Consider the following 15,368-nt stretch of genomic DNA (forward strand, 5'->3'; position numbering starts at 1 on the left):
TCTTTTTTTTTTTCCTTGACCTCAAACACGCCACCAGATATGGAATTTTTAGAGGTTCTCACCGAGGGTCTTGAGAGGGTGCTGATGGTACGTGGAGGTGGACGGGAGGTGATCACTATCTATTCGTGAACTAGACCTGCTGTAAATGAATTAATCGCCTCGCGACAGCGGAAATCTAGTTTACTTTTGAAAGACCTAAACGACTTCACCCTACGAAACACGTTGCTCTTGTGCCATTGTCTGAGCAGTCACTTGCGTTGCGCGTTGTGAACACATATTATTCATACACACATACACACACAGTACAACCGGTTACCGGAAGAAGAGTGTCACCGAATGACGATCAGCGACCGCTATCTTGTCGCGGATAAAATTTGGGGGGGTACCGATGAGTGCCCAAGATCGAGAATATTAGAAAAGAACAAAGAAGAGGAAGAAAAAGCTGACTCTGGACGAGAAGGCCAAAAGTGACATGCCAAAGGATAAAATGATTTTCCTTCGAATGAATTTCACGCGTAAAACTAGGATACATAGGATCTATCTTATTTTACTCGTCCCACTCCTCGATGAGGCTAGAGACTATGAAAAAGAAAAAAAGAAAAAAAAAGATACTTAAAAAAGTGGTTTTTATTCACGCGTCACACGTGTGTTACACGTGCGACAGATAGTTAGCACAGAGGACTGCACACAGAGCATACTTCGACCTTGTCATTATATAATCGGATTCTCAAAAAAATAGCGTTTTCGAAATGAATGAAGAAACGAGAAAAGAGAAAAACAGAATCACGTCGCAGAGATAGAGTTTCGATCTGAGATTAAATGAAATCCGAGGAAAAAGAGAAATACAAAAAGTCGAATCAAACGATAAAAGATAGATACGTCCCGAAGAGAATAAAAGAATGAGAGAGAAAGAAATTCATTAAGATTCCGACGATTGTATTCCAATTTGAAACTGAAATCAAAATTTTTGGTCCGAGGCTAAGATCGAAGCATCTACGAAAACCACTGCCAGAATACTTTCTAAATGCTTCGCGTTTAACCAAAGACGCGAGAGGCTCATTTTTCTACATACATTATCGTTATAGAGAGTATAATAGGTATGTATAATTCTATTGCTTATAGGTGAACTTAGGGTAGCCTAGGATAGCGCGGTGAAGCACGCCGACGAATGAGGACGCATACGCGTGCGCGCTTTTTGCGTCTAACGTGGCGGAAGTTAGGGCGAAACGTTGGCAGCGTTGAACGGTTTTATGCGGACGCAGCATTGAAAAAAAAATATGTCTGTGAGATAGAGAATGAGGCGAGTTCCCTTCTTTTTTTTTTTTTTTTTTTTTTTTGGATTTCTTAAAACTAAATATGTTATCGTGCAATTAAAGACGAAAAAGAAAGATAAATTTCCGAAAAAAAGAAGAAAAAAAAAGAAATAGTAGAAAATTATCGACGTATAGAAAAATATACGTCACTGCCAAAAGAGAAAAAAGAAAATATTCGTTGAAATTGTTATTTAGGATTGTGTGCGACGATTGACGACGGTTAACAAGATCGATGCAGAAAGAAAAGGTTTAGATTTTCGATTAAAAAAAAAAAAACGGAGAATAGTACTAAGGTATTCTTGAAATTACTAATTTATATCACTCAACATCGATACAATATCAGGATTCTAATAGCAATACAAGTTCACGGTTTTACTTAAAATTACGAATCCGTAATACTGCATCGCTATGAAACATAGATCTACTTACAATTAAAATGATTCTAACGCTAAATGTCCTAAGGAAAGTATATATATTATATATACCGCGAAAAATCTTTTTCGAGTTACTAATTCGCATTCTTCGTATCGATATAAAACGAGGAATTAGCAATAGTAGTCAAACTAACCATAGAGTTCGAGTTTCTTAATGTATTTACAAAAAAAAAAAAAAAAATGTATCGCGAAAGTCTTGAGACATTAATGTAGATGATCGATGTATAACACCAAAGATTGATAGCATTAGAATCCAAACTGTATGATAAAATGGATCTATTATAATGCATCGATATATAATTTAAAATGTTAGCAACTAATTGCTAAACCACAAGTACGCACAGAGCATCAATATGAAAGAAATCTCTCTTTTCATTCATCGTTTTATATATACAAATATATAATATATAATATATATATATATACATATATATTCCACTATACGAAGTCTAAAAATTCTCAGACGCCTCGACATTGCGTCCCCATAAAGGTTCAAGCCGTAGCGTTTACTTCCAACTAGCGCCGCGAACGACGAACAAAGGAAACACGGCGAGAATCCACGCATCTCCTACAGGACTGAAGTTCGTTCTTTCCATTGTATTTCTCGATTCTCTTGTGAGTCGAAACCTTCGTCTAGGTTCGCGTTTATACTGTCCAAGGCCTACCGGTTCGATTCACCACTCTGATAAGTTTATAATAAAAGGAAATAACGCGCTCGCGTTACTCTCGTCTAACCATAATGGCAATAGCCATTAAAAAAAAAATAATAACGGTAATCATTCGCGTAGAGTTACAAAACAAACGGTGAATGCCAAAAAAAAAAAAAAAAAAAGAAAGAAAGAAAAACGAGAAAAAAAATTACGTCACATTTTTCGCGAGAATCCTTAACTGACTTTCATCGAAGGATAGTGTGTAGCGTTGTAATCGGTCGCATTTAAGTGTCGTGTGCATGTCACGTTTCATACACGGCCATCTTTGGCCGTGCCTCATTTTTAGATAGGCACTATTTAATACATATATACATATAAATATACTTATATATATATATATACATGACGTATATAGTTTATCTACAAAATGAAAAAAAGAAAAAGTTGACGAACAAAAATCTTTTTAAGAGAAAAAAAAAAAAAAAAAAAACAAAGTGGAATATAATCATGTTAGAACGAGTAACTTTTACTATACTCGATTTATTGTGTCTACTTAATCGAAAGCTGCGAACGAATCGTGGTATCTAAATGAAATTTATCGGAACAAAAAAAAAAGTTGAGCACTCGACGAACCTTCGCTATTTGTGTATTTAGTTGGTCACTATGTGTGTGGAAATTATACGACGATATTCTTTTCTTCGTTACGTTTAACGTTATACAAAGTGTTTCAAAAAAGTTAGGTTAAGTTTTTTTATTCATGAAATTGAATGAAAAGTGATAGTACTTTAAGAATTTTTTTATTAGTATGAACAATGTACTTAATTTTTATTGACTTAAAAATGCATCCTATTTGTATCATTAATATAATCCATTGTAATCATAAAGTCACCAGTGAAAGTGAGATTATTTTTACAGCAGAAAAATAATTATTTAATTATTTTGATAAATTATTTTATAGAAATTAATTTTTGAAACACTTTGTACGCAAGTAAGGATATTAAGTCATCAAAAATAAAAATTAACCGAGAAATCAAAATTGTTGCCTATATATAAAACTTACCAAAGATTCGAAGAAGCAAGATGAAATATATTTAATAAATAAAAATAGTCAAATTGTTTGAAAATGTCGCGTGAAAAAGTGGAAGACATTTCTTTATCTACCTCATCGCCATCACGCGTTGAACCAAGTAAATACGAAATGAAAGAAACGGTTGGATTAGCATTGTTTGCAACGATTACGACGAAGAAAAAGAGACAAAAAGACGAGTGGTCCAAGGCCAGGGCAAGAAAAAAATGTGTAGGTTCGCGAGATGCTTCTTCTGTCTCTATCTATCGTCCACCATGTTGCGACATGTACTTTCTAATTTTAATGTTACTCACTTGTCGATTACCATATATTTTATGTGTACTTGCCTATTTGATAGGCATCGGCACTGCATAGTTTATACGAGACATGTTGACTATGAGAAAAGTTTATCGGGAAAGTGAAGGGTGTAAGTCGAAGAAGAGTAATAAGAGAAGAAGGAAGAGAGTTATAGAAGAGAAGAAAAAAAAAATATAAAGAAAGCTGATAAAATGTTAAATGTGTTGTACATAAATAAGTAGGGAAAAAAGGGAAAAAATATGACAAAAATGATTGGAAAGAATTTAAAAGGGAAGGAATTTAAGTAAACATTAAAAAGAAAAAAAAAAGAAAAAAACAATAAAAAAGAAACAAATGAAGAGAAACATCTTTTTCATAGGTCAAACAGTATTGCAGTGTATTCTGCTGCCGCTTTAATATTTTACTATGTCATATTTACTTGAAAAATGCACAATTGACCATATGGACATAAACATACATACACATTACATAGGCATAAGAGAAAGAGAATATTAATGAAAAGGAAAAATATATATATTATATATATATATGAAAAAAATATATAAATATATATATTATATATACGAGCTTGGCATTTGTCGGGGATTTATCGTGTGTCGTTGTAGCGATGCGGCCCGTTATGAACGGATTCTGCATCTGGTTTAAATCACCTCTAGGCTGTGAGATGCGAGCTAAGCAGCAGAGAAACTTGCTCGAGACCTCAATCATATGTGTCAAATCAAGCGTCAAATACTATATACATACGTATACACTTTTAAACCTTAATATCTCGTTAAAAAAAAAAAAGAAAAAAAAATACACCGAGTCTAGCCCTCTTTAAAAAAAAAAAAAAAAATCGAGATCTATCCTCGCTCGTGGCGATACCATTTAGTTTTATCTCCTCACGTACACAACATACACATACATATATACATACACAACTTTAGAGTTCGAGTTACAAAAAATGAAAAAACAAACGTAAAGAAAAATAAAAAAAAAAAAAAAATATGGAAACGTAAGAAAACAAGCGATATATACTTCCCGTATATGAAAGTTAATTGTTGAAGAGCAAATGTCAAATGAGTAAATATAAAGAAGGAAAAGAAATTACGGGAAGATGTGTTATAAAGCGAATATATGTATATATAGATATGCACATATACAAATTCTATATATATGTGTATATATGTATATGTATATAAAACAAATATAAAATATATTTGTAGATACGAACACTTTAGCTATCTGATTAGCGTATGTAATAGAGTCAATACTGTGAAAAAAATTACCTATAACTTTATCCCTATACCCTTCTAGATTATAGATGACGATGAATACTTGTAATTAACTTATGAAAAAAAGATGAAGTATAATGAATGAAGAAACTATATCTGCGATCAGATCGATTAAATAAATAAACGATACACCTATTAATACTAGTGTTTATAATATTTTCTATAAATCATATTCTTTGAATTATTTCCTTTCTTTTGATTTAAATTTTTATAAGTTAAAATATATTGAATAAAATAAATTTCTTATTAGTCGTTATTATTTTTTTTTAAATTTCTTATTTTGCAAAATTTATTTTTTTCATTTCAATACGAACTATAAATTAAAGTTTATTTTTTCTTAATTTTATAAATTCTCAAATTATTTTGAAAAAAAAGTTTTTCTTCCGAGTTAAATAAAGTTTTATCGTGTATTGTATTTTTATTTTTTATAACTCTTAACTTTGTATTCTTTTTGTAGTAACTTTTATTTTTAAAGCATCATCGTTATAGTAACTTTCTCTGGATTCGTCTAGTAACTTTTCACGTTGTGACTATTTCTCTAGTGATATTGAAATTACGCATTGAAGATTGTACTTTAGTCAAGGTGTATGAACGATCGATATGCCTATCTATCTTTGAACTATGCAATCGTATAGGCCATACGTGTTTATGGATGTTTCAATGGTTGACAGCTGTCAATCGCACATAAGTTGGTAGTGAGTCACAGCATTGGTAGTGGAACTAGGTGAAGAATACTCACTTCGACAGGTGACTAATCCTTTAAGAATTACTCTTTCTTTTCTGTTGAAGTTTTGTTATCGTCTTATTGCGCACGCACTTGCTGTAGTTAAAAGCGGTTCATGCCTTGTGACTTTCCCTTAGACAAACCTAATCAAGCACTCGCTTTTTGGCCTCCAAGTTTTGTGCTGGTCCAACATAGGTATCGCACATCATCACCTACTCTTTTGTTCAGATGTCCAGGTATTTTTTGTAAGACCCCTTTTTAAATTTTTTTTTTTTTTGCACAATTTTTTATCCATCTCGTTATTATCAGATTAAATTTAATTTTATCATATCATTTCACAGCGATATAACAGGCATGGCATCCAGCTCCGTTAGTCAGGAGGATTTTGATAATGACTTCGAATTAACATCTAGAAGATCTAGAATTAGGACTGCAAGAGCACGAGTTGTTCCACCTAGGACAGGAGATTCTTCTTCCATAAACTTTCAAAGTAATAATACGTTTCTATTGTTTTTTTTTTTTCTTTAATATATAATGATACTTTATTTTAATTAATTACGATTCATTTGTAGAAAATGCACAAAATACAGAAGAATCTCAAGGTGTGTGTGATACAAGTTCGAATAGTGTGCTTCCACCAGAACATGATAATCAACAAAATAAACCAATAATGAGGAAACAGGATAAACGGGTACCTGGCCGGTAAGTAAATAAAACGACGTTTAAATAAGGCGTTTATCCGAGTAGATGGGATTTTGTTAAATGCAAGTATCTTGTAAATTCTACTAAGTAGATCCAGCATAGAGTTTGCGCGACTTGTTAACACTTTCTGGATCTGGTTCTAGTGTCTTTAGTGTCGTATCCTGTTTGCACAGGCCAACGCACATAAACAAGGGAAAGCAGCAACGCGATCGACGGAAGCTTCGAGAAAAAAGGCGAAGTACCGGAGTAGTACATTTACCATCAACGGAGGTTTGTCACTGTTTCCAGTCACGTTAAGGACCTAAAATCTTAATGACTCCTCGCGGATATCTCGGATTTTAAAATAAGGATTTTTGCATTTGATTCTATTTATTCGATATAAATCTTTTAGTCATCTTGTATTTTGCATGAAAAATTTAGAAGATTTTTTACTTATATTCGTTACGAAAAGTTCTTTAATCAGTTATTTTTAATCGATACTTGAGATTAACATTTTTTGTTCGTTTATAAAAGAATCTTTTTTTTTTTTTTTTCAAACATATAATGTTTTCGATTTCTCTCGTCTTGCGCGAATGTATCTTTCTAGAAAATTATATATTAGACACACACAGAATGTATAACAAAGTAGCATTGCACTTAGAGACTGCTTTCCGCGCTCTTTTATACGTTGAATCGCGATTGACCGCGAGTGTTAACGGATATTGGTAAAAGTTTTGTGTGCAAACCCGTTGTTACTCCGCAATGTAATTTCGTTAGCCACTTAATTCTACAGAGTACAGGAGGTAGTACAGGAGAAGATGAGGAAGATCTTAGTGGCACTTGTCTTGAAACTAAACACAACACACATCACAATGAGTTCCTTGATCATGAACTCATAGAAGTAAGTGCGTGTGATTTTCACTTTTTAATAAAAAAATATTCTGTTCACTTATTGTGAAACGCGGTTAAATGTCGATCGTACGTAATAGAGAAATTATGTATGTATGTGTAACTACGCATGTTTCAGGAACGGACAGCAAAAATGTTTACACAAAGGCGAAACAAAAGGTATAAAACACTGAGATATCTTATTACGGTAGTAAATTATATATAGTGCTTTAGTGAAATTTAGTAGTCATTTGTAATAAACTGCTACTGCTTTTTAGGCATTACCGTACTTCCTACAGGTCATGTATAAATAGGCACAGTTGGTAAGTGCTACTGTACGTGACTATGTACAATTAGGCACGACCTGTACGAAGTACGGTAGAGCTAGTAGATTCTTTTAAATACGAGCCTGCGTATTGTAACGAGTACCGTAAGTCTTTTGTACACCTTTTTTATAATGATCTAGAACCAATAAGAATCGTGTAATATCATATTGATCTCATAATATCATATCTCATATTATTACACTAAAGCGTAAATTATTTTGAAATAAATATAAGATATAAAAAAAAAACGATATATAAATATCATTAAACATTAAGGGTCGTGCCTAATATAACATCATAGGCAGTCCGAATTGGAATAACTATGTATATTCACTAATATATCAAAATTACCCATTTAATTTTAGCCATTCCGATTTGGAGGCAGATGACGAGGAATTCGATTCCTTGAATCAGTCTGACAGTGTCAATCAATCAGACCATGGAAATCATGAACCACAATCCTCTGTGAATGCTACGAATCAACCAAGACTGTCTACTCCAACAGGAGACAATCCACACGAAGTATTTTTTTTTTCTTTATTTAATTTAACAAATAAAAATCACAAAAATTATAATATTTGTACTTGTAAAATTATAATATTTTCAAAATTTTAATATTATTCAAAATTTTCAGTTGATAGAACGAGCCCAAGAAGAAAATAGGAGACTACTGTCTCTGTTAGAAGATCGGGATCATAAAATAATGGCTCTCGAAGCTCGGTTGCTTCAACAACAACATGAAATGACTATAGAACGGGAACGACTTCGGGAGGAGAACGCTGCGTTAATTCGTGCGATGGCAGCCCTGGCGAGTAATTAATTTTCCAATTCGCAAAACAGTCCGATTTATCAATCCTACGACCGTCTGATTATTTCTAGAAATTGCGAATCAACGGTTAAAAAAGCTATATATACATATATACTAATAGTTTGTAAGTAATTGTGAATTTTCTTGTTAATAATAGCCGAGAAAGGATAGCGAAGCGATTTTAAAAGTTATTTGTTAATGATTTATGCTGCAAAAGAATCAGGGTAAGTTACGCAGTATAAATATACAATCGACTCTCGATTTCTATAATATTTTTTTTGCAATAAGCAATAGATCGTTGAATACGAACAAGTAATTATATTTTATCCGCTTCAATTGTAGAGCTTCATTTACGCGAATATTTCTTTCTTAACAGAAAGATATAATCAATTTTTTTTTACGCGTTCGCATAGAGTCGATATCTAATCTCGAGCGATAAGTTCGAGCAAATATGTCTTTTCGCGATATAATAACGTAATGGAATAAGAGGTGCTCCAATTTGTTATGTCATTGTTGTTAGACCAGAGAATGTGTAAAGTAAATATTGGAAATTTTATGCCTGAAAAAAATATTTAAGACTCGGATCGAGTCTTTGCATAGTATTTATTGTAACTTGTACGTTATCTGTTTTATACTCGAATGGATGGTAACATCGTTACTCCATGTAAGACTTTTTACCTATAAAAAAAAAAATTTTGCTTCATCGCGCAATTATATTGGCATAATGTTAATACAACAAAGGCGTAATAAAAATCGTTATAAAATTAAACAGGATCTGTACAGAACGAATGAATAGGATGGCACAAAACTATAAATTCCATATCTATTACCTATGCATTTAATTTAAACAAACGAGATTTTTTTTGCATTTTCAGCTACGAACAGAACGAAACGTAATGAATAGGGGTATATCTTAGAAGAAGCAAGAAATGATCCCTAAAATTATTACTACTATTACTATTACTATTACTACTAATTATACTATTACAACTTAATATTTACTTACAGCGAAACATATATATAATATTTAGAAAGCAGGAGACTGAGAATGCGAGTATATTATGAGCGAACAATATCGAGAGAAAGTAATAAATCGAATTTGTATTTACGTATGCACAATCAAATATTTTATCCGTCGATATGACGTGTTGAATAATGAAGAAGAGAACGCGAAAAGAACGTGTTTGCTTATTAAGTTTATCGTATGCGTGTTTCGCGGCCATATTGAATTTATTTTAGAAGTTGGATCATTTTGATTCCTTCTTGAAAAAATATATAAAAAAGAATGCTCGGTCTAAGAAAATTAACCGATTCTATCGTTAGAATTTGGAAACTTTATTATATTCAAAATTCGATATTTTCTGTCTAAATAAAGATTTTCCTAATAAAACATTTGTATTTATTTTTGCCTTTCTTGTAAAACCGATATAATTTTAATATTTTTTTCAAAAAAAAAATGATCTTCAATTGACATCTCGTATTTTATCTGGGGTCAAATAGTCACACACTAAGAACAAATGTAAATAAAGAGTAAGACAAAGCAGAGAAAAAAAAATATTGAAATCAGTGCTATCTTCAGAATGCCGCAAATAAAACTCGTGAAAAAAGTTGATAAAATAAAAAATGAACAGTAAGCGCCATCTTTGAAATTCCAAAAATACTTATGATTCTAAAAGCACTCAAGAGATGGCATTGATTATCAATTCTTATTCTATATATTTTGAAGAGATATCTTAAATGTTCAAAAGATGGCGTTTATAATTAATTCTTTTTTTTTTATGAGTTTCATTTGCGACACTCTGAAGATGGCGCTGATTTCAATATTTTTATTTTATTCCTATCTTTTCTTATTTTTTGTTCTTCTTGTCCATAATTGCAAAATATATGGAATTCAAGAGATAACTCCGATTTCTAATTATCTTTATTGAATTTTTTATTTAATCTAATTAATTAAAAATCTCAATAAATTATATCAATTTATATATATATATATATATTAAATAAATATACTTGAACATATTTAACTTCATATATTCAAAAACTATTCTTTGAAATTTTAACCGTGATATAAGATTTTTTTTTGATATTCAATGAAATATATTCATGCGTTGTATTATTTCTATCATTTGAATTTCACAAGAGACAAGATAAATGATAAACAAGATATTGCGATTATTAGAAAAAAAAAAAAAAGAATTGAGCAAAAAAATATGCGGTTTATACTTTTATTCATAAAATAACTAAATTTTGATATGATACAATAGTTGTCCTCGCGTATGCACAATTACTTTACGTTACATTTAACTGTACATTGAAAAAACGAAAAAGGTATTCGATCGATACGGCAACATTTCCGCAAAAAAAAAAAAATTGTCGACCAAAGTTGGTGCAGCATCTCTACCCCATCCCAAGATGTGTATACGCAAACTTTTTAACGTGTGCATACCAATGCAGAAAGACATTAGCAATAAAGGTATACATCGAACTTATGATATACATCATTAAGTAATTTAGAAGATTAAATATAAAATAGAATTGGTCAAAGCATCATTCAAAATTCGAACGGTAAGATGATCTTAGGAACTTATTGGACCACATGGCGTTTAGTAGTAGTTTCATCTTTCAGGTTATTTTCGCGTGCAACACGAAGGTAGCCGCAATGCGACACAAACCATTTTACCAATCTTATGTGACTCTGCTTTTACCAGTTCCAAATATATAAAAAATTACACCAAATGTTATTTTTATCGTTATACGGCAACGACAATCGTACAGGTCGATATACATTTTATTGTTAAAGCTCTTCCACAACTCAGTAAACACTACACACACACATATCGTACATCCTCGTGATGCAACAGGTACTACAAGTTCGTAGCTCTCTGCCCTTTTATTTCTATTGGATATAGTTTCTCTTTTTTTCTTTTATTACACGATCGGTCTCTTTCCTTTTTCTCCACTCCCCCTCCCCTCCCCCTCTCCTCTCCTCTCCCCCATTTTACGCGATTCTATTCGTGATTCGCCTGTCTTTGCTCTTGTGAATATTTACAACACTATTCGCTAACACTTTTTACAAGTTCTACGCGAAGCGTCACTTGGCGCCTAACTATTATAGGAGAATATAACGCGAACATAAATTGTTCCCTTCGAAATGTGACGTTCTTCGCGATCTACGACAAAAAAAAAAAAAAAAAGAAAAAAAAAAGAAAAAAAGAAAAAAAATAGAAGGCGACATCTCTTTGATATGTACCGTTTCCTCGAGAGAATTGAAAAATCTGAAGGAACTTGCTCTCTGTCTCGTTATGTTGTATACACACACACGCGCACGCGCACACACACATATATATATATATATAGATATAACGTGAACATGTATGTATGACGTGAACCTATATTTCTTTCACGCACACCAGGTCTCTTTTTCTCTCTTGTCGAGCTTTTATTGTCAACAGTTTTGAGTCTCTCTCTAACGTAGAAAGGCATATCGGTTTAAGCGACTTTTTTCTTCCTTTTTTTTTTTTTTTTTTTTTTTTTGAACAGCTGCTCGGTTTGATTTAACAGCGGCGATTGTCGTGTCGTACAGTTATTTCGCACACGTTTTTTTGTTTATTCTTATTCTTTTTTTTCTTTTTTTACGTTTAATCAACGTCCCATTTAGGCCGTTGCTCGAGGTATTTCGACGATTGAAGCGAACTACGTGCACGATTATTATTTCTCTTTTTCTTCCCCCATTTATGACGACGATATACACTCGTTGTTTCTCGATTACGAATAGAGAATCATCCATTGCGGTTTAAGAAAGAAGCGATTAAAAAAAAAAAAAAAAACTAGATATAAACGCGTTACGAACGAATCGTGCCACGCGAGGAAAAAGACGTTCTTCCATTCCCATAATACTTTTAACGCTAACTTCTAACCTTAAATTCTTAATCGAGAAATTTCCGTTCGTGCGATACAACTCGTCCGAGACCGCGCGCACGTCGATATGAAACAACATTTTCGAAACAGAACGAGCCGATTAGATGAAAAATAATCCAACGATCATATTTTGCACAACGTGAAACGAGATAAATCATATTCACAATATTATTTTCGTCATTATTCGGACTTATTATCAGTGAAACATTGCGAAAGAATAACAAACGTAAACAGAGTGACAAGGTTAGATTTTACATTCGCAATCGTATTCGTATCGTGCAAGCGATATTTAATTCGAACGAAGGATCAATAGAGGCCATTTTCTTGCGATACAAAGATGTTCGTTAAACTGGTCAGAATTGGTTTAAAATATCAATTCATAGTTATATTTTTTTCCCCGTGAGATAATATTTATTGTTTATGTACACTTCAAGATCGAAAGATGATAATAATTTTGGCTATTACACACGACTTTTATCCCCCGATGTGTGAAACTCGTTGAATCCGAACTAAAAAATCCGTATTTGGCATCTTAATTTTTAAAATCGCAATATTTTCGTCCCTCGAGTTATAGTTCTTACTAATTATTCTAATTAGTTGGCGGGGGTATTCGAACTTTCTTTCGCTCTCTCTTTCGCACCTTACATATCGTCAACATCATTATCAGTTACATCCCAACAAACGACTAGATCACGATGGTTGGATCTCAACCAGATCCTTAAATGCTACGGAGCTCGTGGTTAAGCTAATTTCCGGTTAATGATATATTATTTTATCAAATATAAACCACTTCGCTATCGAATAATGTAACATTACGAATATAGAGATACAAGTAGGCAAAAGGCAAACGCAAACATAATTATTATTGATCTCAATTGACGTACATTTATCCCACCTTGTTAATTGTCCACTTGCGCGCGCGTCTTTAGATGGCAAAAAGAAAGAAAAAAAAAAATTTCGCAAGACTTCCCCAAGTGCAATTATTCAATCCCATATTCTTATTCGATGCTTCTTTGTTCGCAACGACGGTTTCGAAGAAGCAGTGTCCCTAAATACACATATAATTAACCGATTCAGTATTCAATTCACTCGAAAGAAAAAAATTGTGGCCAAATTAGACGTGGACGCTTGACACTTTAAAAAAAGAAATATACACATATAAAAAGAACAAAAATTAAACGAATAAAATTCACTTTCTAAATTACAAACGCGTAGATCTTTCCAAGAAAAGTGGAACACTGTGTATCATCATGTTAAAATCAAATATACATACTCTCTCTACTGCAACTTACTACGCAAGAAACAAAAAAAAAAAAAAAGAAATATTTATGATTTCCTTCGATATACGCGCCTCTTACCACGTTATATTTTGTACTAATAAAACTACGGAACACTGTCGCGTAAGTACACCAAACCTTTCTTCATGACGATGCACGAAGCTTCCGTAACTAACGCCGCGTGAACGTCCCTCTTTTTTCCCCTCTCCCTTGACGCATAAATAATTCGCAACATAGAGAGGAGCTCGCGTCGTTGTATGTACACAGGAAGAAATTCGTGCGCGCTCAAGTGTTAACAGGCGCCATCATCCTGTTGGTTTCCGAAGTTCCAAGATGGAGGACGCACACGTGTTTACAACTTGTCCGCAATTGCATCTTTTTCCTTCGTTATCCGCAAATCAACGACGCGTTCTCTCTCAATCAGAAACGTTCTTTACCACTGAATAAGTTACTCGATAATAGAAATAAAAGTGTCTCTCTGTAAATCAGCCTTTCCCGTTTATTAGGGCCGATCGCCAAGGCACGTGTAGCAAGGTTATGTTATGTTATTCGAGTTCTTCGCACGTGTGTATGCTGTGTGTGTTTTGTGTATGAAACAGGAAGAACGACGACTTCGTTTTTTTTAACGGATATACGTGTAGGATATGTGTAGATCGTGTCTTTCGATCGCGTCCTTGGACACGAAACATCGAGACAGCCTTGCGAACCGCGCGTGGGCTCTTCTGCTCTCTTCTTTTTCGATCTTCTGCTGGAACCCCGATTGTCATGCGAGAGAAATCGGGTGATCCTCGCCTGGTGATTTCGCTCGACTCAGACGCTGCAACCGGAAGTAACTTCCTCGCTATTCTGCTGATGAGACCAGCGACACTGGTGACAGCTTTTTGGCTCCTCGGGGGCGGCCGCCACGCCACCTGACGCCCTTAAACCTTGCTCGAGCTCTAACAATTGCCCCATGAAGTTGAGATTAGGACTGATGATTGGTCGTGCGTTCTTCACCAATTTGTAGGCCTCCACCATGGACAGGCCCTTGTGTCGCATTATATACGCGATTGCGATTGTCGCGCTGCGCGATACTCCCGCTTGACAATGCACTAACACGCTGCTTCCGGCTTTTCGGGCTTCCTCTGTAGAAAAAAAAAGAGATTATTACTTAATTACTTTTGGTAAAGAGGTTAAAAGGGACAATTTTCTAAATAAATTTAACGTTTTCATATTCGTATCTTGGAATAAAAATTTAATCTTGGATGTACATTTCAAGCAACGTTACAACATTTTGTATCATTTATTGGATCGAAATTTAGTGGAACTAAATTCCTGTCCCGATTGAATCTACTTATCTGGCCATGAACTCTTATTACACGAATTTATGTTTGTCCTCCGACATGGATAAATGAACATACTATTATTAATTTCTTTTCATACTATGGTTATTAAATCTTTCTCTCTCTTAAATATTATCTTTAACTTTATTTTTTTACTTTTTACAGTTTTATCCATCTACTTTATTATTTCTCAAAGAAATTCGAACTGCGTAAACGTGAAAGAGAGAAATGGATCTGGAAACTACAATTTTCTACATCGTTCGAATCTCTGGAAATCGATTTAAGAGCTAATAATCCATCGAACTCAGGCCGAAAGACAGGATTGTGCTGCTAAAACGGCAAAACGAAACCAGCCGCCAAACAGGCGAT

General features: G+C 33.4%; 3 protein-coding genes across 17 annotated transcripts in view; 2 read left to right on the top strand and 1 right to left on the bottom strand.

The window, feature by feature from the left end:
• LOC411113 (solute carrier family 12 member 4) overlaps positions 1-4,854 on the top strand; it is a 139,877-nt gene extending 135,023 nt beyond the window's left edge. For 3 of the 6 annotated variants that reach the window (XM_006567784.3, XM_006567786.3, XM_006567785.3), the window contains one exon: positions 38-129. In XM_006567784.3, the coding sequence (XP_006567847.1) occupies positions 38-129 (92 nt within the window). Of the gene's footprint in view, positions 1-37 lie in introns of all 6 variants that reach the window. The other 3 variants (XM_006567782.3, XM_394587.7, XM_006567783.3) reach the window with 1 other exon arrangement.
• Positions 4,855-5,624: 770 nt separating this feature from the next.
• LOC724743 (PRKC apoptosis WT1 regulator protein) lies at positions 5,625-9,594 on the top strand. 9 transcript variants are annotated; one of them, XM_006567775.3, is made up of 10 exons: positions 5,625-5,802; positions 5,917-6,024; positions 6,121-6,269; positions 6,352-6,481; positions 6,625-6,751; positions 7,254-7,361; positions 7,488-7,528; positions 7,627-7,671; positions 8,040-8,196; positions 8,309-9,594. In XM_006567775.3, exons 2-10 carry the CDS (start codon positions 6,008-6,010, stop codon positions 8,492-8,494), a joined length of 960 nt encoding a protein of 319 aa, XP_006567838.1. In that variant the 5' UTR covers positions 5,625-5,802; positions 5,917-6,007; the 3' UTR covers positions 8,495-9,594. The 9 variants fall into 9 exon arrangements, with proteins under 9 accessions (XP_006567838.1, XP_006567841.1, XP_006567840.1 ...); XM_006567778.3 differs by having other exon boundaries at positions 6,655-6,751; XM_006567776.3 differs by having other exon boundaries at positions 5,626-5,802; positions 5,917-6,015.
• A 1,099-nt stretch (positions 9,595-10,693) lies between these two features.
• Positions 10,694-15,368, bottom strand: part of LOC408844 (dual specificity protein phosphatase 10) — an 88,301-nt gene continuing 83,626 nt past the window's right edge. For both annotated transcript variants that reach the window (XM_016912122.2, XM_006567774.3), the window contains one exon: positions 10,694-14,801. In XM_016912122.2, the coding sequence (XP_016767611.2) occupies positions 14,488-14,801 (314 nt within the window). In that variant the 3' untranslated portion in view covers positions 10,694-14,487. The remainder of the gene's footprint in view (positions 14,802-15,368) is intronic.

This window comes from Apis mellifera, linkage group LG5, assembly GCF_003254395.2.
Source record: "Apis mellifera strain DH4 linkage group LG5, Amel_HAv3.1, whole genome shotgun sequence".
Taxonomy (NCBI): Eukaryota; Metazoa; Arthropoda; class Insecta; order Hymenoptera; family Apidae; genus Apis; species Apis mellifera.

Excerpts from the sequence above, each read along its gene's own strand:
- LOC724743 (XM_026440728.1), top strand. The coding sequence starts at position 5,895 with ATGCCTTGTGACTTTCCCTTAGACAAACCTAATCAAGCACTCGCTTTT. Across the intron at positions 5,975-6,120 it reads TTTGTGCTGGTCCAACATAG|CGATATAACAGGCATGGCAT; the intron begins GTATCGCACATC and ends ATCATTTCACAG. Across the intron at positions 6,752-7,253 it reads TACATTTACCATCAACGGAG|AGTACAGGAGGTAGTACAGG; the intron begins GTTTGTCACTGT and ends TTAATTCTACAG.